Below are 26,308 nucleotides of genomic sequence, written 5' to 3'. Positions count from 1 at the left end.
TGTTTCACTTATCCTCTGCATTTGAGTCCTCTCTATTCACGCCCTGACACTACCAAGTATTGAGTGCATGTATAGTGAATTAACATACTTTCCAGAAGGCCAACAATTCTCTAATGTTTTTTTAATTGGTTTTATGAAGTTTTCTAATTTGTTGAGATGAAAAATGTGAGCCAAAATCATCACAATTAAAAGAACCAAAGACTTAAACTACTTCCGTCTGTGTACATGAATTTATTTAACACATGAGTTTCACAATTTGAGTTGAAATATTGTATAAATTACTGAAATAAGTGAACTTTTCCTTGACATTCTAATTTATTGAGAAGCAACTGGATTTGTTTGTTACATGCCAGTCAGAATTTAGAAATTATTAGCCACATTTCCATGCAAGATATAAACGGGCTAGCCGGGGCTACAGCTTAAGCTGGGCATATTTTCGTCCGATTTTGTTATGTCAGAAATTTTGGTTGCCCCTCTTGAGGGTATAGCTGTGAGCGTGATTTCACAAAGTACAACATGTTCCTGAATAAACATCATTGTTGATCCTGGAACAACATTCCAATCAACTAATCAGAATTGAGAACTTTTCAGAAAATATGTGTTTTAGGCTTACAACCAGAGCTAGGTGCTTCTACACCCTTATTAATCAGCTATCCTTTACCACTGATTTTAGGAATAAATTGTGGGTTTTGTTAAGTTTAGGGGTAGGGATTGGGTCAAGTCTATATTTTTGGACAATAATGTTGATCACCAGGATCATCAGCAGATTTTTATCCAGGAACATCTTTCTTGTCAAAATCACACTGCCCTAAACTCAGTGCTTTTCCCCCTCAATGCGCCTGCACGAAAATAGAACTTAAACTATTCAATCTTTAATACAGCAAGAAAGAAAACTAAAAGAGGGAGATCTTTTGATAAAACAATATCACGGAAAATGTAAACCATTGTCTATCATTTTGCAATTAGTGATAAAGACAAACACGTAGCAAAATTATAAATATTTCAGTTTTAAACCATGAAGGAGCCAGTGCATACCACATAAACAATGTGCAAACTGCATGAGCGTTATGCCCGTGAAGACGTTTTAAACTCCAGTAACTGACCGAGCTGTCTCACATCTGACGCTTAACAGCACATATTCTTACAGATGAGAGACATTGGGTATTGCCTTAATTTATTGAAAAAAAAGGCTCTTATAGCTGATACAGGGCCTACGTAGTAAAAAAACAACAACGATAACAGAAATGAAGTATTTCGTATTAAACAAGTTTTATATTTTCATTGATGACATTATTACATTGTTCGGACATAGGCTACTTTAGATGGAATTTTAATTATAGGCCTATTCATTGTGTAATAGGTCTATATCTTAATGTTTTAAATAATTTTCAATTAAGAGCTAGCTAATTTAATCATTTATGTTCCACGCGTTCCATTATAGTAGACCTATCAATTTAATAATGCAAGTACCATAATAATAAAAGTAAATGGTAATAATTTATTTCATTAATTGGAAATGCCAAATCCTCTCGATATCAATGATAGCTAATGCTTTTTTTTAAATTTTTTAAAAGATATCTCTGGCTATCGTCCATAGACAGTGTCATGGTCTGCTTAACTCAAGTATGTCACACGTACAGTGTGAGCACATAAATCATGAGCTTTGACTTTACATCGCATGTAATCTGCTAGTAGAGTGCGAGTTGGCACCTTGATGAAATCGCACAGTGTATGCCCGGCCTTACAACTACGACCTTCAAGGCCACAATCAAACAGCATAAACTGGTATATATGATTATTTCACACAGAAGAATGACACATATTGAATCGCGTCTGCACCGATTTATCACATTACTTTATAATGTCTTTTAAGTCTTTAGCCAAAGAGCGCACATTAAGAAAGATAATGATAAATTCTCAAATGTTCACACCTCATTTCTTTAGAGAGTATGATTCTATATTACTATATTGGTGTTCCACTAAATTATTCAACCATCCGATGAGTTCTGAGCGCTCTCTCCTGTCTTAATGCTATTACACAAGAAATGAAGAAATGTAATCAAAATTATTTAAAATAAAAAATAGCAATTTAATGAGTTTCTGTTTTTATAACATAGCTATGGCTATAGGTACTTAGCCTATCACACAAACAAGAGTCCCGTTTTGTCCAGTGTTGTCTTGCTGTATGTAGAACCGTGGTCCTAATATGATCTGACTCAGAGATGCCACTCATTTTATTTATTTAATTATTTTTATACTATATTTATGTTCAACAGCATTCTTTCTTTAATTTCCAGCTGCTCCTGTTGGTGTCAACACAGTAGACCATCCACATACACTGGTCAAAGTTTTTGTTTGATGAATAACTCCGTAAAAACAGTACTATTGTAAAATATTATAATAATTATAATAACAATACAATTTCTTTTTGAATAGGCTTTAAAAACTAATTTTCAGCTCCCATTACTTCCACCTTTATTTTTCAGTGTCAAGTTATCCTTCAGAAATCATTCTAATATGCTGATTTGGGGTAACACTTATTTTAGTGTTACACTTTACAGTGAAATCAACCTATGACAACAGACTTCCAAAGAACACTACAAAAACTGACTGGCTTAAAATTTATTAATTAACAGTTTTTTTTAAATTAAGACACTTCATGTACAGTTAAGTGAACCCTGTAAAAGGAGCAAAGATTTTAAGAAAGACCGCAGCAAGTCTACATCTGCTCATGTGTTTTTCACCCTGAAGAGACCTCCGATCCGCCACATATACAGAGAGAACAGGGGGAACTCATCTGCAAGAAGGAATGCTTTGGTTTCCAGCTGGAACACAAGCTCCTTGTTTACATTATAATCATTGTCCTGGGCAAGATGTTCCAGCAGCCAGAACACATAGAAGGAATTTTCATAGCGGATCCAGTCCAGCTGATGATGCTGCTCCTCTTTGGACTTCTGCACAAAACAAAACCCTACCATCATTGAGTCATTATATCCAGTATGTATGCACATGTGTGATATATGCCAAAACTGTTTAGAAAGCAACATTAGTGGATAGTCCTACGGTCACATGTATAAGTATAAATTTACATAAATTAACATCCTCAACATTGTGTTCTAAAGTATGACCGCAAGTGATACTGATTTAATATAAAACATAAGTCATAAATATCCAGTAACAAAAAAAAGTCTGTACAGTAATTTCTTCTCCACCAGGAAAAATAGTTAGAAAGGAAGCCAAAGTTTTGCATGCCACCAAACACATCACCAAAATTGGTCAGTGAACGAATATAGGTAGAACAAAAATATACAATACTGTAATATTCAGAATATGTAAGGGTGTGAATCATTCTCTAGAGGTCATGCCAAAGTCTAAATCAGGTTGAGATCAGGACTCTGACAGGGCAACATCAGAAAGGGTTTACCTTTCTTTTAAAGCCATTCTGTTAAGTCATAGTGCTGGCGAATAACCCAGCACAGGCCGATAAGTTCTAAATCAGTCTGATGTAATTAAATCATCATTCACATGGTGCAGCTGATTGTTTTCTTTTCGCATCAGCACCCAATAAAACACGGAGCATTGTAGCCCAGTCATCTGTTCTGCCAAGACCAAACACATTAACACTAGGGCTGCAACAACGAATCGATAAAAATCGATTACTAAGAGTTGGCAACAAATTTTTATAATAGATTCGTTGAAAAAAAACAGTTGAGCGCAAAGCAGAATGAACACACTCGGTCTCTCTCATGCACTGATGCTAGCAGAGTTCGGTGCCTCACAGGGCGGAGCAAAAATGTTTAAAAAACGAGCGGAAGTAGAGGAAAGATACATGGCGGAGGCAGATAAATCCCTGCAACCCAAGTCATCCAAGGTGTGGGAGCATTTCACACTAAATAAACAGAAAAAGTGTGTTGACTGCAAAATATGGCATGGAACGGGAGCACCACGGCAATGATCCAGCACCTGAAACGCAAACATGGAGTATTTGATGAGGAGGAAGGGACTTCAACAGCAGGGTTAGTCACTACAGAATCCTACTTTTGTTTCGTTTTGAAGTGAGGAACGTAATGTCCCTGGTGCTGGTATTTACTCATTATCCAGCTTGACAAGCATGACAAAGTTAGCTTTAGCTCGTTAAACAGTAGTAAAGCAGGAGTGGTATAGTTACTTTGCACTTTGCATTGCAAGACTAAAGACATGTTTTTATTCACTCGTCTTTTTTGGACCATTCATTAAATCTGTTGTCATGTATAGCGTCACTGCAATAAAAGTAGGCCTGGGACGGTTTTGAATTTTTCTTACCGCGGTTGAAAAGCAATAAATTCCCGCGGTAAACCGCAACCCGCAAACACCCCATATTCATATTTGTTGGGGGCGATATCAGATCTGATCGCAATTCACAGCAGAGATCTTAAGATAGAGCATCATAAAGACAAACAAACACATTTTTATTTATCGTATTGATCAGTAATAGATATTAATATGCATGTTTATTTTCCATATTTTTACCTTCAGATTAGGCCACAGTCGTCGTCATCAAACAATCACTTAAACTATAACGACTTTTGCGCACACGGAGGCTAAGGCAATTGAGCATAAGGAACACATTTATTTAACATTTATTATTTCACATTTAGAATAAGAACATTTAGAACAGAAATTATGTCTGAAAAAAAAGTGCTGGCAAAACGGAACATACGCTATGGTTTACATCCCAGCCTTCATATTTTTTGCTAGAAAAACTAGCATGTTCACTTTGTCAGGTTTAAGGGAGGCCCTGAAAGACGTAACGACGTTACCTGCAGCACTGAACACACGTTCTGAGGGAATGCTTGTAGCGCAAATGGTCATATATTTTCGGGCTACTTTGGAAAGCAGAGGGAATCGGACACTATTGTCCCGCCACCAGACAAGAGGGTCTGCGTGGGAATCCAGGGCTTCCTCCTGCAAATACCTTCTGATCTCTGTGTCTACACGAATTCTCTTGGGGGTCGGAGTAGATGTTTTTTTCTTTTTTTTTCCCCAAGTAAGTCAGCCAGATTCGGTTTTTTGGGAGGGTTGGGTGCACTTGCTCCCTTTCCATCACCGTCATCACGCTGCTCTTCGGGGACATTCATCATCTCCTCCATGAGCTCATCCTTCACCTCGTCAGAAATGTCAATGTCCTTATACCTAGGGTCGACAAACGCGGTCTTTGCCAATAGCTGTTGAGTTGAGGGTGCACTGTATTTTTTTTCCATCAAAACGGCAGACATTTTTTCTTTCAGGTTGCGCGTCAATTGGGTGTCCTCCTCAGCGGGGAGCAGCAGATCCTCGGTGACTAGCTGCAGCACCGGTTTCAAAGAGGATGCAGTCACTGCTCGCTCAGAAGACGAGCAGTGCAGAAGTGCATCCGTGAAATCGGCAACATTTTTCAGGGCTGCATTCACCGATTCCATGACCTCCATGTCCTGCCACGTCGGAATTAGGTGTTGTGTGCGCCGGGCCTTGTTCAAGAATGCGCGCAAACATTTTTTGCTTTGTTCCCCACCTGGTGGGGCAATCCTGTGAACAAATTAAAACACATTTAGGATAGACTTTGCTTTAACATTATTTAAATTTACATATTTTTATATTACTTATATTATATAATATATGAATTATATTTAATATGATTTATATTTTATATTACATATTTGTACATGTTTAGCTATATTAATATTTATATAGATATTACGTGTGCGCTTTTTTGTCTCAGTGGTTAATGAAGGCTATTTAACGAAGGCATATAGAGTAACATAAATATGTAGACATATAGGCTAAATTAATATAAATATTTAAAAATCTATAATATATATAAATATTATTTATATTATATATTTTTACATATTTATATTTATTTAGCCTATATCTCGTGTGCGCTTTGGTCTCAGTGTGGTTCAAGGCTATAATTTAACGAATGCTATTTAATTTAACAAAGTGTTGCTGCTAACAATATTGTGGTTGTTTTTTACTTATAAATATTTATATTTATCTTATTTATAAATATTATTTATATTTATCTTATTTATAAGTAAAAAAAAACAATGGCTGTATTGTGAGCAGCGACACTTTGTTAAATTAAATAGCATTCGTTAAATTATAGCCTTGTACCACACTGAGACCAAAGCGCACATGAGATATAGGCCAAGTTAATATAAATATGTAAAAATATATAATATAAATAATATTTATATATATTATAGATTTTTACATATTTATATTAATTTATAGGCCTATGTTTCATGTGCGCTTTGGTCTCAGTGTGGTACAAGGCTATAATTTAACGAATGCTATTTAATTTAACAAAGTGTCACATACTGCCGTGATTGTAAGCCTGGATATCTTTTTCGATGGCCCTTTAATGAAAATGGAATTTCACAATCACATACTTAAATGTTTAATTCCCTACAATAATTATTTATTGATTATATTGAATTAAATCTCACAGGCCTAGCCTATTTGTAGTTAATCTTTCCAAAAACAGAGTTGGAAGAGAGTTCAAACTTACCAGTACTAAGGAGTGCTGAGGCAGGCCCAGCTCAGTTTGTTCTTTCTGAAGCCGTTGTTTCTTTTGCCAGCTATGGGAGAAAGTGTTCACAAGCGTTTGACACAAACCCATGGCCCGGGCAGTGCGTTCTTTTTCTGCATTCATGGAGTTAGTGACGGCTAAATGGAGGTTGTGGCCGAAGCATGGTAGCCATCCCCATCCAAGTTTTCTCACCGCAGCCACAATGTTTGCTCCGTTATCACTAGTGACACAAGCCAACCTCTTCTCATCCAGAGACCATTCTTCAAGAGCCGATCGCAGAGCCTCGGAGAGGTTATCACTTGTGTGACTTTCTGGCATAAAGGATGTCTCCAAACACCTTGACTTTAGCTCCCAGTTGGTGTTCAGGTAATGAATTGTCACGCTCATATAGGGCATCATATTAACGCTTGACCACATATCTGTTGTGATAGAAAAATGGTCAGCGTCCTTTAACTCGCGTGTCAAACTGTCCTTCATTTTCATATACTTCTCTGGTACTGCCTTTTTTGAAAAGTATTTTCTGTCAGGGGGGACATATTGTTTGTCGAAGGCCTGTAGCATCGCCTTAAAGGCTGGCTTCTCGACTAAGTTAAATGGCAACTTTTCCTCCACTAGGAGGCGAGTCACACTATCCGTCAGGGTTCGCCACTGATGGCTGTCGCGTTGGTACTTAGTCCCTTTAGCAAACGAGTCTGCGATGCACAGCTGTCGTCCCTGGCCTGAGGTTGTGGGCCGATCTTCAGACGAAGCACTTGTGGTGCTCCCAAGGGCAGCAAATGTTGCCGGATGATGGATTCGAAGAAGATGCGTCCTCAGGTTGGACGTATTTGAACGTGATACCGGAATCTTTTTGTAGCTAATTCTACAAATGGGCTCATTAAAATTGCCTGGAAGTCCTTTTTCATCAGGTTCAAAGCCAAAATGTGCCCATATTGGCGACGTGACATTTGGCTTTGCCACCAAGTTAGCCCTCTCTGCCATGTTTCGATGGAATAGTAGCTTAAATGCGCAATTGTCGGCTGCGCAACCACGTGAGAGAATTGTGTTAAGCAGAATAAGCACGTGCAATTAAAAACTGAGGTCCTGCTTTTTTGGCTTTCTCATGAGTCATCCGCCTGTATTTTATGCTTTAGTAAAATGAAATGAAATTCAATATATAGGCTACAAGACATTACACAGGTACTCTAGGCCTAATATTCAATACAAATGGAATGCTATTAGCCTATAAGAGGTGCATAGATAAATTTTTAATCTAGATTAATCTCACTGTAATCTTGGAATTAATCTAGATTAAAATGGCTCATTTGACTTCTGCCGAATGTATTCAGATGTGCAGGCCAATGTTTTTTTTGTTTTTTGTTTTTGTGCGGTGATGACGGTTACAGGTTTAGACCCGCGGTAGGCGTCACGTGACCGCGGTAATGCGGTAACCGTCCCAGGCCTAAATAAAAGCTTTTCTTACTTAGTAATTTTGTCTCATTTCCAGTCCAAATATCAAAATAATCTTAAATCAAGATTACTAGACAAGAAAAATGGCATGAGAAAATTAAGTGATGCTTAAAACTTCTGCTTGAGATTACATCTCATTAACATTATTTTTCTTACCCCATTGGCAGATAAGTTTGCTTGTTTTAAACAAACACTTAATTTCGAGGTGTTTTTTCAGAAAACAAAACCATTTCTTATGCTATTTCATGTGTCTAGTAAATGTATCTTGATTTATTTATTGTTCTGGCAGCTCAGGTGGCACTTTATTAAAAAAAAGTCTATATATTTGGCAGATGTAATGCATTCTTTGTGTTAGTCCATTTTTATTTTATTATTAAATACATTATGTAAATTATTAACAGCTCAGGGATGTTAAAGGAGCTGTCTGTGCACTTTCTAAAGATTTTAGTTCTGTTTTTGAATAAAGGGTTGGAAATGAATACTTTTCATTTTATTAATTTTTTTATCCGATTCATCAATTAATAAAAAAAATAATCAACAGATTAATCTTTTATTAAAATAATCGTAAGTTGCAGCCCTAATTAACACTGCCATGTATATTGCCATGCTAAATTCTCAGAGAGTTGTCATGATGGAACTTCAGACGTGCTTCAGATATGTTGCCCAGACATGCATGATCTTGTTAAATGCGAATGGCTGAGCACTCTGGTAAGTGTGTTTATGAGTACAAGTTTATCAAAGTATCCAGAAATAAGCTTAATCTCCAAACCTCCACATGTATAACTTTTAGGAATATAATAAACACTTTTTCACTTGGCTCAAATCCAATTTCCTCTCTCTTGATCTCTGTTGATGTGTTGTTACATTTACTGCTAGGTTTGAACAAACTTACATTAACGAGTAAGTCGCACAATCAAAAACACAGCTTTACATTCACTCTAATGTAGCACTCTGATGTAGCACAGTACAACAGAAAACTGACTGTGTGCATTTTAATTTCATGCTTTCACTTCAAACGAAAAGCCTATTAGAAAGCAGTTTGAATATCCCCATCATTTAGATATGGAAGCAGAAAATGCTTTTATGAGTTCTTGTTTTTAACAGTGTTGGGAGTAACACATTACAAAAGTAATGTATTACAAAAGTTGATTTTTATGTTTTAAGTATCTTTAAAATACAGTGTCCTGTAAAATGCACGTTTCTTTTTTTTCGCCGTGTATTTCTGTAATACAGTGTTAGAGGATTAGTTCACACAAAAATTAAAATTTCCTAATCATTTACTCCTCCTAATGCCATCCAGGATATCCATGGCGTTTTTTCTTAAATTGTGTTTTTTAAGGTAAACATTTCAGGATGTTTTCTTCATATAATGGACTTCAATGCCTACCAACTCAGTTGGTTGCTATTGTTTCCTCAAAAAACTTAAAAAAAATTTCCAATACGGGACTCGAACTCTGGTAATGGTGACTCGACTTGGACTCGACTCGGACTCGACAGTTGGTGACTCGACTACAACACTGCCCTGAGTAGCCTAACCTTCTGCTCGGATCGCAGGTGGATTTCCCTCATATTGCAAGTGCACGTTATGCAGTCTGGACAGTGGGCACTGACCGGCAGAAACATAAATCTGAACAATCAAAAAGGAACAATGAATCATCCACAGACTATTTAAAGGGCTCGTCGGATGAACATTTTCTACAAGTTGGCATGATTTATTAGGGTCTTAATGAAAGCATGTAGCATATGTTGTATTAAAAACACTCAATGGCTGTGTAATAAACACCATTTTTGCCTTGTCAAAAACAGGTCTGCATGCTCACACCAATCCGTTTTGGTGTATGTCCTTTTAAATGATAATTAGTTACTGCACACCAACCCCCCCCCCATCATCATCATCATCATGTCATCACATACTGCTGCCATGGCAACCGTTTAGTGTATGCCTTGGGGAAATTATGGCAGCGGGATACTTGCATATTTCATATTTCAATATATTTCTCGCCAATAATTAGCAAAACAATAATCGGTGACAGTACAGCCACAGCTAAACATATTAACACACATACTGAATTAACATACATGCATCCAAACTCCAAGTGCCTATTTGCCAAATAACAAATATAGAGCAAGTTTAACACTGGCTTTGAATGTTCTATTTACCATGACTTATCTCCCGTCGCTATCATATGCTGACACTGTCCTCCTATATTGTCTTGTATTTTCACTTAACCTTTTCAGACTTTTAATTGTTAATACTTAATTTTTTTTTCATCTGCAGCTTTGCCTCGTTTAGTTGGTCTTGTTCCCTCATTGAGGAAAAACTTTGTAGCTAATCCTGCTTTGTACTGTCCTGGTTTCATAAAGCAATCCGGCTTGAAGTGATTCGCGCAAACAAGCATGTATTTACTTATGGTTTCTGGGGGATTTCCAATAAAAATAAAATGAATCCTCTTTTATCTTGTCTTCTCTGAGGCTGGGATTCTAAATAAAGATTTTTGTTTGTCTGTGCGGCCAACGACAGAACATTTATTTTTTCCGCAAACTTTTGCCATGGTGTCAGAACAAGTACACCCATGAGTACTCTGCTGTCGCTTGCAAAAAACAACAATGGCAGCTGAGCACTGTGGGTGGAAACATGCAGATTAATGGGCAGTAATATTATAAGAACGCCTTCCTACTTCATAAGGGGAGAGAATCTGCTTATTTTCTCACATGCCTGCAGAGAAATGCTTACCAAACCAAACTTACTGGATTCTTCTTTTTCAAGTTTTCTGAGTTGATACATCCACCGGACACTCAGCAGTTAAACAAAAAAAGAAAAAGTAAGATTTTCATCCAATGAACCCTTTGAAGAGGAGTGTTAGAGACAGAGGGGTAGGCATGTAAATCTTTGACAATGTGAGCATGGAAAAGCATGAGTAATGGAAGCAGAAATTGGGTGTGTGGTTTGGTCACACCAGAGGTGTGGGCGCAGCTAGAGAACGGAGTGACAAACTTTGTGCTACTGTGCAACAAGTGAGTCTGTGAGCCACTGTGCTAGCATGAGTCTGCTTTGGAACGGAGGGTGAAAGTGAAGGAGTTGAGCAGTGACCTGAAAGAGTGGATCATACTTACCTGGCGCTGGACATCATGTTGATGTGAGAGTGAGAACCGCAGGGAAATGCAAACACTCAAATTGGCTGGGGGCACACAGGTGTGTGCTTTTGGATTATGCCACATTGACTGTTCCCAGGCCACGCTGAAGAAGCAGCTCCTGTTGCTTACCTTAACTTCAAAACACTCCAAGTGTAGACCAGCAGCACGGGGTACAAACTCAACACTCTCATACTACACATTCTCACACACACCAGGCATGCCATGCTAGTTTACAAGCCTCGCACACACACTCACTCACACATACAGTTAACTTTGATTTTGTTAGTTTAATTGCATTTCAAACGGAGCTGATCATTCCCTTAATTTATGAAAATATACTGACAAAGATATGAGTTAAAATATACCTGAGACTATCTGTAAGTGGAAGCAAGCATGACTACAGGTAAAAGCCTGTAAAAAAATGTTTTTTGCACTTTGAAATTCTTTAGTTTTTTGTTGAGCTATCTGGAATTTAATTAACGGGTAAAAACCTGTTTGGTGCCCAAACTAAAAAATAAATCTTTAAATCTTTCATTCTGTACGTCAAGTTCACCACCGTTACAACATTACACCAACAACACACTTTGTTCCTTTCAGGAACTCGAGCTGTCAAATGCCCTTTGGGGAACGCGCCCAGCGTGAGCAACTCTGAATATTGTGTGTAATCAGTCCAATGGAAGAGCGTGACGTCACAGGCGGGGTGACGTAAGCGACCAGGAAGCTATAAAAGCACGTGCCGCGCAGCTGGCGTCAGCTTCGCGTTTTTCAGCAAGCGCTCTGTGTGTGAATGTCAATTGTCTGTCTTGTGAGTCTTATTTACTGTTGTCTGTCCAGTTAGAGCTCCTAGTCATGCCAAAGAGCAAGGCGAAAGTAAAGCATTCTGATGGCGATTCCAAATCGCGTTATAGGTTGTGTGTTCCTCCCTGCCCGCGATATATAACGGGTGGGGATACACACAGCCAATGCGTGGTTTGCCTGGGAGCGAAGCACGCTGAGTCGGCTCTCGAGGGGGCCGACTGTCCGCACTGTGAGCGAATGTCGGTGCGGCTGCTTCGTTCCTGGAGGGCCCTCTTCGAGGAGGGGGCCTTCGCCAGCGTTCCCCGCGGTGCTGGTTTCGCTTCTGCTGAGGCAGAACAGCGGCTGCACTCGTGGGGTTTGCAAGTGGATTTGGTGGAGGGAATGGAGACGGGCCAGTCCCTATCTCCTTCCACTTCCGCCAGATCCGGCACCCAAACCCTAGAATCGGAAGCATGCTCTGCAGTTCCTTCCACTCAGGGAGAGGGGTCGACGCTCCGCCTCTCTTCCTCCGAAGAGGTTGATGTAGAGTCGGTCGACAGAGATTCGCCACCCCACTCGCCGCAATATGAGGAGCTTTTGGAGGTGGTTACTCGAGCGGTGGCCAAGTTAAGCATTGATTGGCCCGCCGAAAAGACAACCGAACCGCAGCGAAGCAAGCTCGATGAACGTTTCCTGCGTGCGAGTCAGCCACCTCCCAGCCAGGGCCTTCCAATCTTTCCCGACCTGCATTAAGAGATCGCCAGGTCGTGGAAACGCCCATTCTCGGCCCGCCTCTACATCCCCTCATCTGATTATTATGGAAATGTGGTGGGGATGGGAGAGCACGGTTATAGAGCGATGCCCAGGGTGGAACAGACGCTCGCGAGCTATCTGTCCCCCGGCGCGGCATCGTCTCTCAAGACCCCGGCATTGCCCTCAAAGCCCCTCAGAACAACTTCGGCTTTGGTGGGCAAAGGGTATGCGGCTGCAGGTCAGGCTGGTGCGTGTCTGCACACCATGGCCGTGTTACAGGCGTACCAAGCCGACCTGCTTAAAGAGCTAGACGAGGGAGAGGAGATCAAGTCCCATGATATTTCAGAGCTGAGAAGGACCGCTGATCTCTCCCTCCGCACCACCAAGGAGAACGCCCGAGCGATTGGGTGGTCCATGGCAGCTATGGTGGCCGCGGAGAGGCACTTATGGTTGACCCTGTCCGATATGAAAGAGCGGGACAGGGTCTGCCTCATGGACGCCCCGATTCAGCCTACTGGCCTGTTCGGCGACGCAGTCAATTCTGTTGTCGGCAGGTTTCAGGAGGCCTGCAAACAAGCGGCGGCGTTCCATAAGTTCCTCCCTCGTCGCTCCCTCGGGGCATCTGGGCGGGAGATGCCCAGCCGCACCCTAGCTCCTCGTATCACGAGGCCCAAAAACACTCTCGGCCGAGGTCTTCTAAGCCTAAACAAGATCTGAGGGCAGTTATTGAAGCTAAGAAGTCCTCGGCCAAGAGACCCTGACGCCAAAAGCCCAGGGTTTCAGAGGGCAGCCTCTGCTGGGGTAGAGCGGTACACACCACAGTACACGGTGCCCGTCTCGCCTCAGCGCCCTCTGGGAGCCGGTCTGCCAACCCTGCCAGTGTTCCAGGGCGCAGCAGTCCCCAGCGAGCATCGGTCTCAATATCTTCCGCCCGTGCGCGTAGCGGGGCTGAGATGCTCGACGCCCCTGCGGGGGCCTCTTACACCAGAAGTCAGTCTCGAGAGACTGATTCCCTTAGTAGATTATTTAGCAGCGTGGAAACTACTGCCAAATGTATCTCAATGGGTCCTGCACACAGTAGAAAAAGGCTACCGTATTCAGTTCGGCTCCGCGCCGCCAATATTCAACGGGGTCATCCCGACGATAGTCTGCCCCAGACAGGGTCTGGTTATGGAACAGGAAGTGGAAACCCTATTAGAGAAGGAGGCCATCGAGGTGGTCCCTCCTCAGGACAGGGAGTCCGGATTTTACAGCCGGTATTTCATAGTTCCAAAGAAGGATGGGGGGTTGCGTTCGATTATAGACTTGAGGGTCTTAAATCGTTCAGTTATGAGATTGAAGTTCAGAATGCTCACAATCAAGCATGTTGTAGCTCAGATCAGGTCCGAAGACTGGTTTGTCACAATAGATCTCAAAGACGCATACTTCCACATATCCATCCTTCCACAACACAGAAAGTTTCTGAGGTTCACTTTCGGGGGCGAAGCTTACCAAAATCAAGTACTTCCCTTCGGCCTTGCACTCTCACCCCGCACGTTCACAAAATGTGTAGACGCGGCTCTGGTCCCACTGCGCATGCAGGGCATCCGCATTCTCAACTACATCGACGATTGGTTGATTTTAGCTCAGTCAGAGCAGGTGCGGATCGGCATCGAGATGTCGTTCTCGCTCATATGGGGGAGCTGGGTTTGAGACTGAACGCCAGGAAGAGTGTGCTTTCTCCGGTTCAGAGAACCACCTATCTAGGCGTAGTATGGGATTCAACCGCGATGCAGACTGTGATGCAGGCAGGATTGTCCCCTGCTTGTATTGAGTCGATCCTCATCTCAGTCGAGAGAGTCAGAGTAGGCCAGTCACTCACTGTCAAACAATTTCAGAGATTGTTGGGTCTGATGGCAGCTGCGTCCAATGTGATACCTCTTGGCCTGCTGTACATGAGACCCCTACAGTGGTGGCTTCAAGACCAAGGGATTTTCCCCGAGGGGCAATCTACTTCGCACTATCAAGGTCACGCGGCCCTGCCTCCGTGCCTTAGACATGTGGAAGAAACATTGGTTCTTGAATCAGGGCCCGGTGCTGGGAGCTCCTTGTCGCTGTGTGATACTAGCGACGGACGCATCTCTCACCGGCTGGGGTGCAGTCATGAGTGGCCACCCTGCCCGTGGTCTGTGGAGTGGTCACCATCTAACATGGCATATCAATTGTCTAGAAATGCTAGCAGTTTATCGTGCACTGAAGCACTTCCTCCCAGACCTAAGGGGTCACCATGTGTTGATGCGCACCGACAACACATCTGTGGTCTCTTACATCAACCACCAGGGAGGTCTGCGTTCGCTCCCTTTGTACAAGCTGGCGCACCAGATCCTGGTGTGGTCCCAGAGCAAACTCCTCTCATTAAGAGCAGTATATATTCCTGGGAAACTAAATGTGGGAGCAGACATACTGTCGAGGCAGGGGCCGAGGCCTGGGGAATGGAGACTTCACCCAGAGGTGGTGAAGCAGATATGGAGAGTATTTGGCAGGGCTCAAGTAGACCTATTTGCGACTCAGACATCACAATGTCCCCTTTGGTTCTCTCTAGTTCATCGAGCTCCTCTGGGACTGGACGCTATGGTACAGACCTGGCCGAGGCTTCGTCTGTACGCCTTTCCCCTATTGCTCTGCTCCCGGGAGTTCTGGCGAGAGTAAGCCGAGTATAGTTCGCAGATCTAGTCTCGCTCCTCGACGGCTCTCCGTGGGAGATACCGATCAGGACAGACCTACTCTCTCACAGGTGCAGGGTACGATAATTCACCCTCGCCCGGAGTTGTGGAAGCTGTGGGTGTGGCCCCTGAGGGGGCACAACTGTTAGCAGCTGGTCTCTCAACTGAGGTTGTTGAGACCCTCCTCCAATCCAGAGCTCAATGAGGAAACTGTCGCCCTGAGGTGGAAACTCTTCACCTCATGGTGCAGAGACCGCCAGTTAGACCCAGCAAACTGCCCAGTTGGTACAGTTCAGGAGTTTCTACAGGCTAGGCTCTCTGCAAGGTTGACCCACTCCATGCTGAAGGTCTACGTGGCGGCCATTGCGGCCTACCACGTGCTTCTCGATGGCCAGTCTTTGGGAAGACACTCTCTAGTTACACGTTTCCTCCGTGGTGCGCTGAGGCTGAGACCTCCAGTACGGTCCCATATTCCCCCGTGGGACTTGGTTGTGGTGTTAGAGGCAATGTGCAAACCCCCGTTTGAACCTATTCAAGATATTTCAGACAGACATCTTACACTTAAAACCTTCTTTCTGTTGGCTATCAGCTCTCTGCAGAGAGTAGGAGATCTTCAGGCCCTCTCTGTGGCCCCCACTTATCTTGAGTTTGCACCTGGCATGACCAAAGCGTTCATATACCCTCGAGCAGGATATGTTCCTAAGGTTCCCTCTGTTACACCACGACCTGTAGTGCTGCAGGCCTTCTGTCCTCCTCCCTTTCGGGAGCCCGACCAAGCGAAGCTAAATTGTATGTGTCCAGTTCGAGCGCTGGACACATAAAACCACAGAGCTGCCCTGTGGAGAAAAACTGACCAATTGCTTGTATGCTACGTTCCCCCCAAGAGGGGTTCTCCTGCTTCTAAGCAGACTATTAGTCGTTGGATAGTCGAGGCTATCAACGCCACCTATGAGTCCTCTGGTCGTCCCCCGCTGTCGGGACCCAAGGCTCACTCTACTCGGGGTATGGCGGCCTCCAAGGCCTTCCTAGCAGGTGTATCCATGCTGGACATCTGCAATGCTGCGGGGTGGTCCACGCCTTCTACGTTTGTTAAATTCTATGGCCTAGACATGCCAGTAACTCCAGGTGCTGCCGTCCTCTCGTCCTAAGCTGTGCTCTTCGGATACACACTAGGCAGGGGTTTGGTAGTCTGGCGCCGTTGGTACTCATTCCCCAAAGCGCATTTGACGCAGCTTGAGTTCCTGAAGAGGAACGTCTTTAGGTTACGTATGTAACCCTAGTTCCTCGAGGGAACGAGACGCTGCGTCTCGGAGCCATACCCCCGGCACCCCTGCCGGCGCTTGCTGGTACTCGAAGCTGACGCCAGCTGCGCGGCACGTGCTTTTATAGCTTCCTGGTCACTTACGTCACCCCGCCTGTGACGTCACGCTCTTCCATTGGACTGATTACACAATATTCAGAGTTGCTCACGCTGGGCGCGTTCCCCAAAGCGCATTTGACGCATCGTTTCGTTCCCTCGAGGAACTAGGGTTACATACGTAACCTAGAGACGTTTTCATTCTATTAGGATAAGGAAGTCCCTCAATAGGAAAAGATTTTCTTTGTTAAAAGGTGTAGTGTTGTGTAACCTACCTCACAGGCATCCCATAGCTGCTGTGCCAGCAGAATGATCTCAGACATCAGGAGTTGAACAAATGCAGTTCTCACAGTGGGACTTCCTCCCAGAGCCAGCAGGCACTCTGACAGCACGTCATGGACTGAGAACTAAGCAGAAAGAGACCAAATATCAGATTGATCTGCCTCTCTTCAGAATATACAGTATCGAAACTGACTTGGTTTGTGAACTCTCCAGAATAAAACAGAATATAATTATTCAATTTATAATAAAATAAACAGACTGGGAACACTGGATATACAGTTTTTCAAAAAAATAAAATACAGTAAATGAAAAACATTCTTAATCCGTATACAGGGGAGACTTGCTGTCGTTGCCATTAGCATATTAGAAATTTGAAAATTCAATATAGTGCATCCCTAGTTGGCATTGTTGTATCAGTATATGATTATCTAATTTACATTAGCTGTTATATAGCTGATGTCTGTTAATAGCCAACAATCTTTCATTTACTTGCTTGAGCCATGAAAAGATTATTCACCTATTTGCCATATGATGATGTAACTCTGCCATAGCAACACCTAACTTAATCACTTGCATTTTATATCTTATGCACTTGATTCCTTTTCATTTATGGTATTCATTTAGGGTTAGTGTACCCACTAAGCCCACCAAAATCTAAGTTAAGTTGTTTTCATACAGGTGCATTGTGTATGTTGTGGAACATACTGTTGTGATGTTGTGGAAAAGTTCATTTATTTCAGTAATTCAACTCAAACTACTTCAGTCTGTGTGCATTGAATTTATTTAATACACGAGTTTCACAATTTAAGTCTTTGATTCTTTTAATTGTAATGATTTTGGCTCATATTTAAACTAGTTAAACGAACAAATCTCAACAAATTAGAATATGGTGACATTCCAATCAACTCAAAACACCTGCAAAGGTTTCCTGAGCCTTCAAAATGTGCTCTCAGTTTCACTAGGCTACACAATCATGGGGAAGACTGCTGTTGTCCAGAAGACAAATCATTGACACCCTTCACAAGGAGGGTAAGCCACAAACATTCATTGCCAAAGAAACTGGCTGTTCACAGAGTGCTGTATCCAAGTATGTTAACAGAAGGTTGAGTGAAAAGAAAAAAATGTGCAAGAAAAAAAATGCACAACTAACTGAGAGAACCGCAGCCTTATAAGGATTGTCAAGCAAAATCAATTCAAGAATTTGAGTGAACTTCACAAGGAATGGACAGAGGCTGGGGTCAAGGTATACAGACGTGTCAAGGAATTTGGCTACAGTTGTCGTATTCCTCTTGTTAAGCCACTCCTGAACCACAAACAACGTCAGAAGCATCTTACCTGGGCTAAGGAGAAAAACTGGACTGATGCCCAGTGGTCCAAAGTCCTCTTCTCAGATGAGAGCAAGTTTTGCATTTCATTTGGAAACCAAGGTCCTATAGTCTGGAGGAAGGGTGGAGAAGCTCACAGCCAAATTGCTTGAAGTCCAGTGTTAAGTTTCCACAGTCTGTGATGATTTGGGATGCATTTTCCTCTGCTAGTGTTGGTCCTTTGTGTTTTTTGAAGACCAAAGTCACTGAACCTGTTTACCAAGAAATCTTGGAACACTTTATGCTTTCTTCTGTTGACCAGCTTTTTGAAAATGCTGATTTCATTTTCCAGTAGGATTTGGCCCCTGCCCACACTGCCAAAAGCACCAAAAGTTGGTTAAATGACCATGGAGTTGATGTGCTTGACTGGTCAGCAAACTCAGCAGACCTGAACCCCATAGAGAATCTATGGGGTATTGTAAAGAGGAAAATGAGAAACAAGAGACCAAAAAATGCAAATGAGCTGAAGGCCACTTTTAAAAGAAACCTGGGCTTCCACCTCAGGAGTGCCACAAACTGATCACCTCCATGCCACGCTGAACTGAGGCAGTAATAAGAGCAAAAGGAGCCCCTACCAAGTATTGAGTACATGTACAGTAAATTAACATACCTTCCAGAAGCCCAACAATTCACTAAAAAACATTTTTTCTTTTTTTTTATTTGGTCTTATGAAGTATTGTAATTTGTTGAGATTAATTGAATTGGTGGGTTTTTGTTAAATGTGAGCCACAATCATCACAATTAAAAGAACCAAAGACTTAAACTACTTCAGTCTGTGTGCAATTGAATTTAATACACAAGTTTCAAAATTTCTGAAATAGATTCAAATTTATTGAGATGCACCTATAGATATAGACATTATAAGAAAAATAATTTGTTAAAATGCAAGATTTCTCTCTCATTTGATGTTTTCTTTTTTATAATTAGTTTTAAAATATACAATTAAAATATTTTATGAATAAAGTCAGAAGTCAGGCATGGGCTTAATGTACTTTCTAAATAAGCCCACATCATGACTGATTCACAAAAATATTAAAATGTATTGATTTTAAATAAGTAAAACATCAATATATTTATTTAATGATAGCAAAGGATTAATTTTACTTTTTTTTTTTTTTACTAATGTTTGCTAGCACTAATCACCTGTACCAATAAGATTCAACATGAAAAGCATACAGTAAGCAAAGCAGAAAATTTCATTAATAAGGAATGCAACCTTTTGGAATTATGACCATTTTGTTATTTTGGTTACGGAGCTGATTTTATTGTTTTAAGTTTCTGTTTGTATAGGTTCTACTTCCTTGTGGTTTTTCAAGTACCCTCTAGGTTTTCCCTGCAAAGGATAAACAAGTGCTCAACATCTTCAATTAAATTATACACATTAGCAGTAGCTAAATAGGGTGTAATTTGTAGGCCTCTCCATAAAAGTTAGTTAAGGTAAAAGTTTAATAGGGTAAAAGGTTACAAAGAACTGTTAATAAACACTTTCACTCAGGAAATTGATCAAAACTGGTAATTGGAGGGATTCCCCATTGAAAAACATCAAGTGGGCATAAATGGTTCCACAGTTGAATATTGAAACAGATAAGGTGGGCTTAAACGGTACCACAGTGAGTAATGGTGACAAAAGAATGATTTCCTTTAAAAATGTAAAATATGTTTACAAAAATCTGCAAAGTACTTAAATATATGGTGGTCTATGCATCATAGTCATTTTCACTGTACCCACATTAAGAAAATGTAATTTTTTAAAAAGTTTACTTCTACTTACTAAAGTTCTAATTATATATCAGTCTGGCGAGTAAACTGAAATATTTAATGGCCAATGGCGATTCAATTGCAGAAGTGTCCGTAGAGGGTTGCATAGACTGAAGCGCGTGACATTTGCAGTAATTTCAGCATCTGCCATCTCAATGAGGACATAAATACATAAACAACATCACCAGAACTGTTCTGAGTCACTTCACAAGCATTTTACCGTTTCATTTGAGTAAAACCAGTGTCAGTTTAAAGGTATTCACGGCAAATAAGTTCATTTTTACAAGAAGGCATTGTGCTAGAAATATTACTATTATTCAGTAGAATGTATGTGATACTGCTACTACTGTTGAAAAAATTAATTAAACTTTTTAAAGAAATAAGTCACAATATTTCTTCCATGTTTTAATTTTAATAGCAAATTCTTTATTTACCAAAAAATAGAATGTGTTCAAATTTCATTAATTAAAAGACAAATAAAATTTGGGTGAAACTTGTTTACTGTTTTTTGTATAATTGTATTACTTGTAAAAAAAAAATTAATCACAATTTTAAATTAGTATAAAGAATGGCATTGGTTTTATTTTTAGTGATAAAAAGTGTTTTTTTTTTAATTTTTATTAGCATATTGTGTTTTGCTTTGGTACCGAAATTGGTACCGAGAACCGTGGATTTTTACTGGTATCGGTACCGAATACTGAAATTCTGGTACCGTGACAACACTAGCTTCAGTGAAACATTATAATCTGAATAGAGCATTCAGCGCGGGGGCGTGGTCTCATTAGAAGATAATGAAGAGGGACGTCTAAATGAAGATCAGCGCAGACAAAGTTCTTTTCGGGGTTATCAGGAGAAAATTACTCATAACGCATTTACACGTGAATCGACTCCAGAGGGTTAAGGGATACTTAAGAGAAATTATAAGGGTTTTTGATTTTTCACCTAAAGAAACCCTTAAGTGACACTTTTTTTAATAATTAAAAAAATAAAAACAAATGCATATAAAACATTGTTTATTGATAAACAACAACAATATCCATAGTTTCAAATAAATAATTATCTTAACCCTGAAAAGAACTTAGGCCTAAAAAAAAAAAAAGTTTGGTTCCGGTTGGTTGTCAGTTGAGGTCATTGGTCGGTAGGGATTTATATTTTTTTTTATTTATTTTTATTTTTCTCCAGTGGCAGTTTTACACACACACACACACACGCACGCTGATTTTAAATGTGTGTACCGGTACTTTTACGACAGTGATTCTGTATTCCCGTTTAAAGTCTGTTGTTGCCATAGACACGCAAAACGCACACACACACACAAAAAGCCTTCGCGGGAGTTTGACAGGCGATCTCATAGTAGATTAACATGGAGGATTTGAAATTGAAAAACGGAGTGTACAGACATCTTTTTGTTATGTTCATTTATGTGGTTTATTTGATTTTGATGCTATAAATTAACTAGAAGCAAGAGACGATCAGTTAGTTTTAACTGATGATCTAACTTACAGCGATCTGTTCGACACATTCAAGAGCCACAAAACGGTATTTATTGTTTACATTTCCTTTAAAAAATGACCACATTTGAAAGGTGAAATAACCAAATGAGACTTTGTTTCATATTAAAAGTAAGCTGGTAATGTTAATGTTCTGTCTGTCAGCATGTTGTCAGTGCCCTCTCTGTTCCGCGATATATTGTTTACTCCCCCCTCCCCCCGTGTTTCTCTTAATGTTACGATTTCCAAACCTTAAGTTATAGCTCACTTTAGGAATTGACAGTTAAAGGGTTTTGATGCAATACTTAATGGTTTTTAAGGGATTACTTAAGTGTAAAACAGCATTTAAAGGAAACTGTAATTTAATTAACGATGTGTGAAAGACCGTTCTTCCCCAGTCTCATAAAATAAATTTGGGTCGCACATAAATTGACAGGGTCGGTCGGAAACCGGAACCAAACAAAATTTTTTTTTAGGCCTTAAATTACACTTTCAGTTTTGATCGTACAGATAAGAGCAATACATCAATCAAATCTGTAAGCGGTTTATTTCTTTTGTATACAGACATAATAACAACAAAACTTTGTGCATTTATAAAATAAAGATAACAAACGAGGTGTGCTGTCTCCAGCCTTGGTCTACGGTGATCTTCATTTTTCAAACGCGTCATTAAAATGAACTGTAACTCCGTGAATACTCAATGAAGAGACATGAGAGAGATATATATAGAAAGCTTGACATGTCTACTTTTAAACTAAACAAGTGCTGCCAGCAAATATTCTTTGATAAAGTAATCCATATGAAAACAACGCGATGTCTGTTTTTCACGTCTCCCTTCATTATCTTCTAATGTGACCACGCCCCCGCGCTGAACGCTCTATTCAGATTATAATGTTTCACTGAAGCGCGCGACTTGAATACGCCCACACAGAAGAAAAAGCAGCAAGACTGTTCTTCAAGTTCTTTTATTTTACGGTTTGCTTCGCGATGAGAGGAATAAGACATAAATCACCCCAAAAAGATGTAATGTGGTTGAGGATTTGAGAAATGGATTTCCTCAGAAAAAAAAAAGAATGAAGTGCTTTATTCAGCAGAGATCATAAACATTAGTCTCTTTTTATTTATATACTTGCACTAGTTTTAAATTTAAAATTTAAATTAAATTTTTTAAATTTTCACATAACGTCTAAACATTTAAAAAGTGAAGTGACATTCAGCCAAGTATGGTTACCCATACTCAGAATTTGTGCTCTGCATTTAACCCATCCGAAATGCACACACACAGAGCAGTGAACACACACACACACTGTGAGCACACACCCGGAGCAGTGGGCAGCCTAAAAAAAAAAAAAGTTTGGTTCCGGTTGGTTCCGGCAGCCATTTATGCTGCGGCGCCCAGGGAGCAGTTGGGGGTTCGATGCCTTGCTCAAGGGCACCTAAGTCGTGGTATTGAAGGTGGAGAGAGAACTGTACATGCACTCCCCCCACCCACAATTCCTGCCAGCCCGGGACTCGAACTCACAACCTTTCGATTGGGAGTCCAACTCTCTAACCATTAGGCCACGACTTCCCCACGATTTTACTAGTTAGATCTTTTCCAGACTAACATTCCTGACTAAATGTATAATCAAGTGAAATATTAGGAAGTTTCAATAACAATATACACTACTATACCATTCAAAAGCTTGATGTAAATATAAATGTAACAAATAAATGTAAAATGTAACAAATGTAACAGTGCTGTTCTTTCAATTTATCCCCAAAAAAACTGAAAAAAATATTTCTCAGCTCTTTTAACATTAATAATAATAATAATAATAATAATAATAACTTTTTTTTGTAGAAAATCAGATTGATAAAAGGATTTCTTAAGGATTGTGTAACTGGAGAATGATGCAAAAAATCAGCTTTGAAAGTCAGCTTTGTTCTAATAAACTGTTTAACTGCACTCACAAGTGAATATCAAATTATGTTGTGGGATAATTAAATATATTCTAAATAAACTACAAACATAAATTTATATAGATTTATTTTGTCCTCACATTCTTTCTCGTAACTCCTCCCTCTCAGTGACACACAGTTGACTGAAATGCTCATTATGCAGCCCCTTATGCAGCTCATTACGCGGGCCTTTGTCTTCTCAGGTGTAAATCACAATGATATTCATGATAGTTGACGCCTACTCGCATATGATTTTACCAACAAAAAGTGTCTTAGAAATTTTACATCAATATATTGTTTTCTGTAAGTGAGTAAACAAGATGATTTTCACATACGTTAGAAAGAAAAATTCTAGGCTACAAGCTCCAGTTCTCAAAAATCCCGGGAACCAATGTTCCGTATGTGTTTTATTGCCTTATTCAAGTGATTTAACACTTAGTTTTTCACTAACCACACATGCTGCTCGTTACATGCTAGATGTTTATAAGCAACTGAAAAAAGCACAAATGTCAGGGCATGACAAAACTTATCCAGGCCCCAAAAATACCCTTAGACTCCAGAGGGTTAAAACCCAATAAGTGTTACATACAGCCCCTTAACCTGTCATTTTTCTACAGGATAACATAAGGCTTGGAAAATGTCACCTCAAGTGTTACACAAAAGTCTACTACAAGTCATGACTGCCTGCTTTATACATGTTAAGCATTTTAATTCATGCATTTATTCACATATAAACAATGATCAACTTACATACGGCTCATAGTTAGATCAAACATCAGTGCATCACACTCGAGAGCAAATTTATATTCCATAATATTTTATTCCTGTATTCTCCTACATATTACCTGGAGATGACTTGAAAAACGCACATAAACCATATTTTGCTGCAATCGTGAGTTTAATTTGTTTACGTTTCTGCTTTTTATTCAGCTTATAAGATAGGCTACTTCTATGACTTTCAGCGCAAGAGAGTGCGCCCTCGATTTGAGTTTCCATCTCGTCTGGTCATTCTCTTTTATATTTGGTTTTATTTTTTGTTTTCCTTATCCATGTTATATTGTTTTCTGTGAGTACCTACACCGCTATATGCATTAACAAATAACTTGACCATGGCAACAGTGGATTTTTTAATGGCAAAACCTCTTGGCTGTCACAAAATACTTAACGGTTTTCCTTTGCTAAGGGGAGTATTTAAGCGATTATATGCAATACCCTTAAGTCATTCCCTTAGCTAAGGGGAAACCACTCCTTAAGGCTCATACTTAAGGGAGAAACTTAAGGTGTTTTATGCAACCGGGCCCTGAAATTAGGGAAATGGTGCCTCGAAGTACCCAAGGTGGTTCCTGATTATTCGTATTAAAAGGGTTCCTCCAGGAACTGCTGAAAGTTCCTCAGAGAACCACCCCTTTTAGAACGGTGCCTAGAGGTTCTACAGAGATTTCCACTGGTGTGGCAAAGTGAAGAACCCCAAATGGTGCCTCCAGGAACCTTTAGTTTTTACAGTGTAAATTAAATGCCAGATTTTTAAAAACGAATAGGCCTACCGGGATGCAAAAATCTGACATTTTCCCAAACAAGGGTCCAGCAGGATCAAACGAAGTACTTGTCATAATAGCCTACTCACACAAAAATGTTTGATGAGAGCAACAGTGTGTTTTGCTGCAGCAGCGCCGGTGGAAAGCGGTTCTCTGACTACGCAGCACAGCTACATGCGCAACAGTTATGTTTGGGATTATTTTATTTTAAATGTCAGCTGAAAACATTGCAATTGTGTTTTAAAATACAACAACGAAACTATTTCAGCAGTCTCCGTGACAGGAATCATTCAGCAAAGTAAAATGATTTTAAACATACAGCGCGCTGACTTCATTTTATCAAATAATCATAGTCACATCTATTAATTTTAATAATCCTGCTACAAGCATTTTATTCAAACTAAAGCCCCTTTAATTGGGGTGAGTTTTTGTTTTGGGTTTTGCATATCCTGTCATACTGGTGACCGCGTGCAGCTGCAATAGACACATCTTGCAGCATTAAGGTTAAGGATTAATTGATCGTTAATTTAAACAACGGTCGATCATGGAAATGATCGAAAATTGACATCCCTAGGAAGGTGTCATCTGACAATCTCACACTGACCTAAAGTTAATAATCCTAAATTATTAAAATTAATAAGCCTAAATGTTGTGTTTGTGGTAAACAGACAAAGATCAGGAGTGGACTGCAAATGCGTCCTGTGCGAAAGTAAAATGAGTCCACGCTGCTTCTGCACTGCATGTACATACTGTATGCACTGTACTGCAGACGGTGTACGTGTGAAACCTGGCACATCAAATCTATTTCAACACAGCTACAATGAGCTCTATTTACTTAGTGATTATTTTGACTTATGTCTGTTCTAGAGACATGTTACACCTTTTTGATAAAACTCTAACTGGTTTTCTTATGGAAATATGTTTCAAATTCACACTGAATGCATTTATGACTGTAAAGTATATACTGTACCGTACATACATACATACCGTACTGTGTGTCAAAATCGTGATTAAAATTGGAATCACAAAACTTATCAAAGAAACTGCGATAAGTTTTTTTTTTTTTTTCATATTGCACAGCCCTAACCAAAACCCAAAACATAAACCATTTTAAAGTAAAGGTGCGGCTGTACTTTCTTGGAATCTGGGTTTATAAATGTCAGTGTTTGACTCACTGGGGGAAACACTGACTGCCTTCTAGCTGTCTTGAGGCGT

The 26,308-nt window shown here is 40.2% G+C and overlaps 1 protein-coding gene across 1 annotated transcript in view; it reads right to left on the bottom strand.

Moving 5' to 3' along the window:
• Positions 1-2,607: 2,607 nt before the first annotated feature.
• mei4 (meiosis-specific, MEI4 homolog (S. cerevisiae)) overlaps positions 2,608-26,308 on the bottom strand; it is a 70,775-nt gene continuing 47,074 nt past the window's right edge. Inside the window, exons 4-5 of the mRNA XM_059498024.1 lie at positions 16,999-17,130; positions 2,608-2,954 (exon numbers count right to left, since the gene is read on the bottom strand). Of these exons, the coding sequence (XP_059354007.1) occupies positions 2,730-2,954; positions 16,999-17,130 (357 nt within the window). The 3' untranslated portion in view covers positions 2,608-2,729. The remainder of the gene's footprint in view (positions 2,955-16,998; positions 17,131-26,308) is intronic.

Source organism: Carassius carassius, chromosome 18 (genome assembly GCF_963082965.1).
Source record: "Carassius carassius chromosome 18, fCarCar2.1, whole genome shotgun sequence".
Classification (NCBI taxonomy): Eukaryota; Metazoa; Chordata; class Actinopteri; order Cypriniformes; family Cyprinidae; genus Carassius; species Carassius carassius.
Note: the sequence above shows the minus strand (reverse complement) of the source record. Positions and strands in the feature narration are given on the sequence as shown.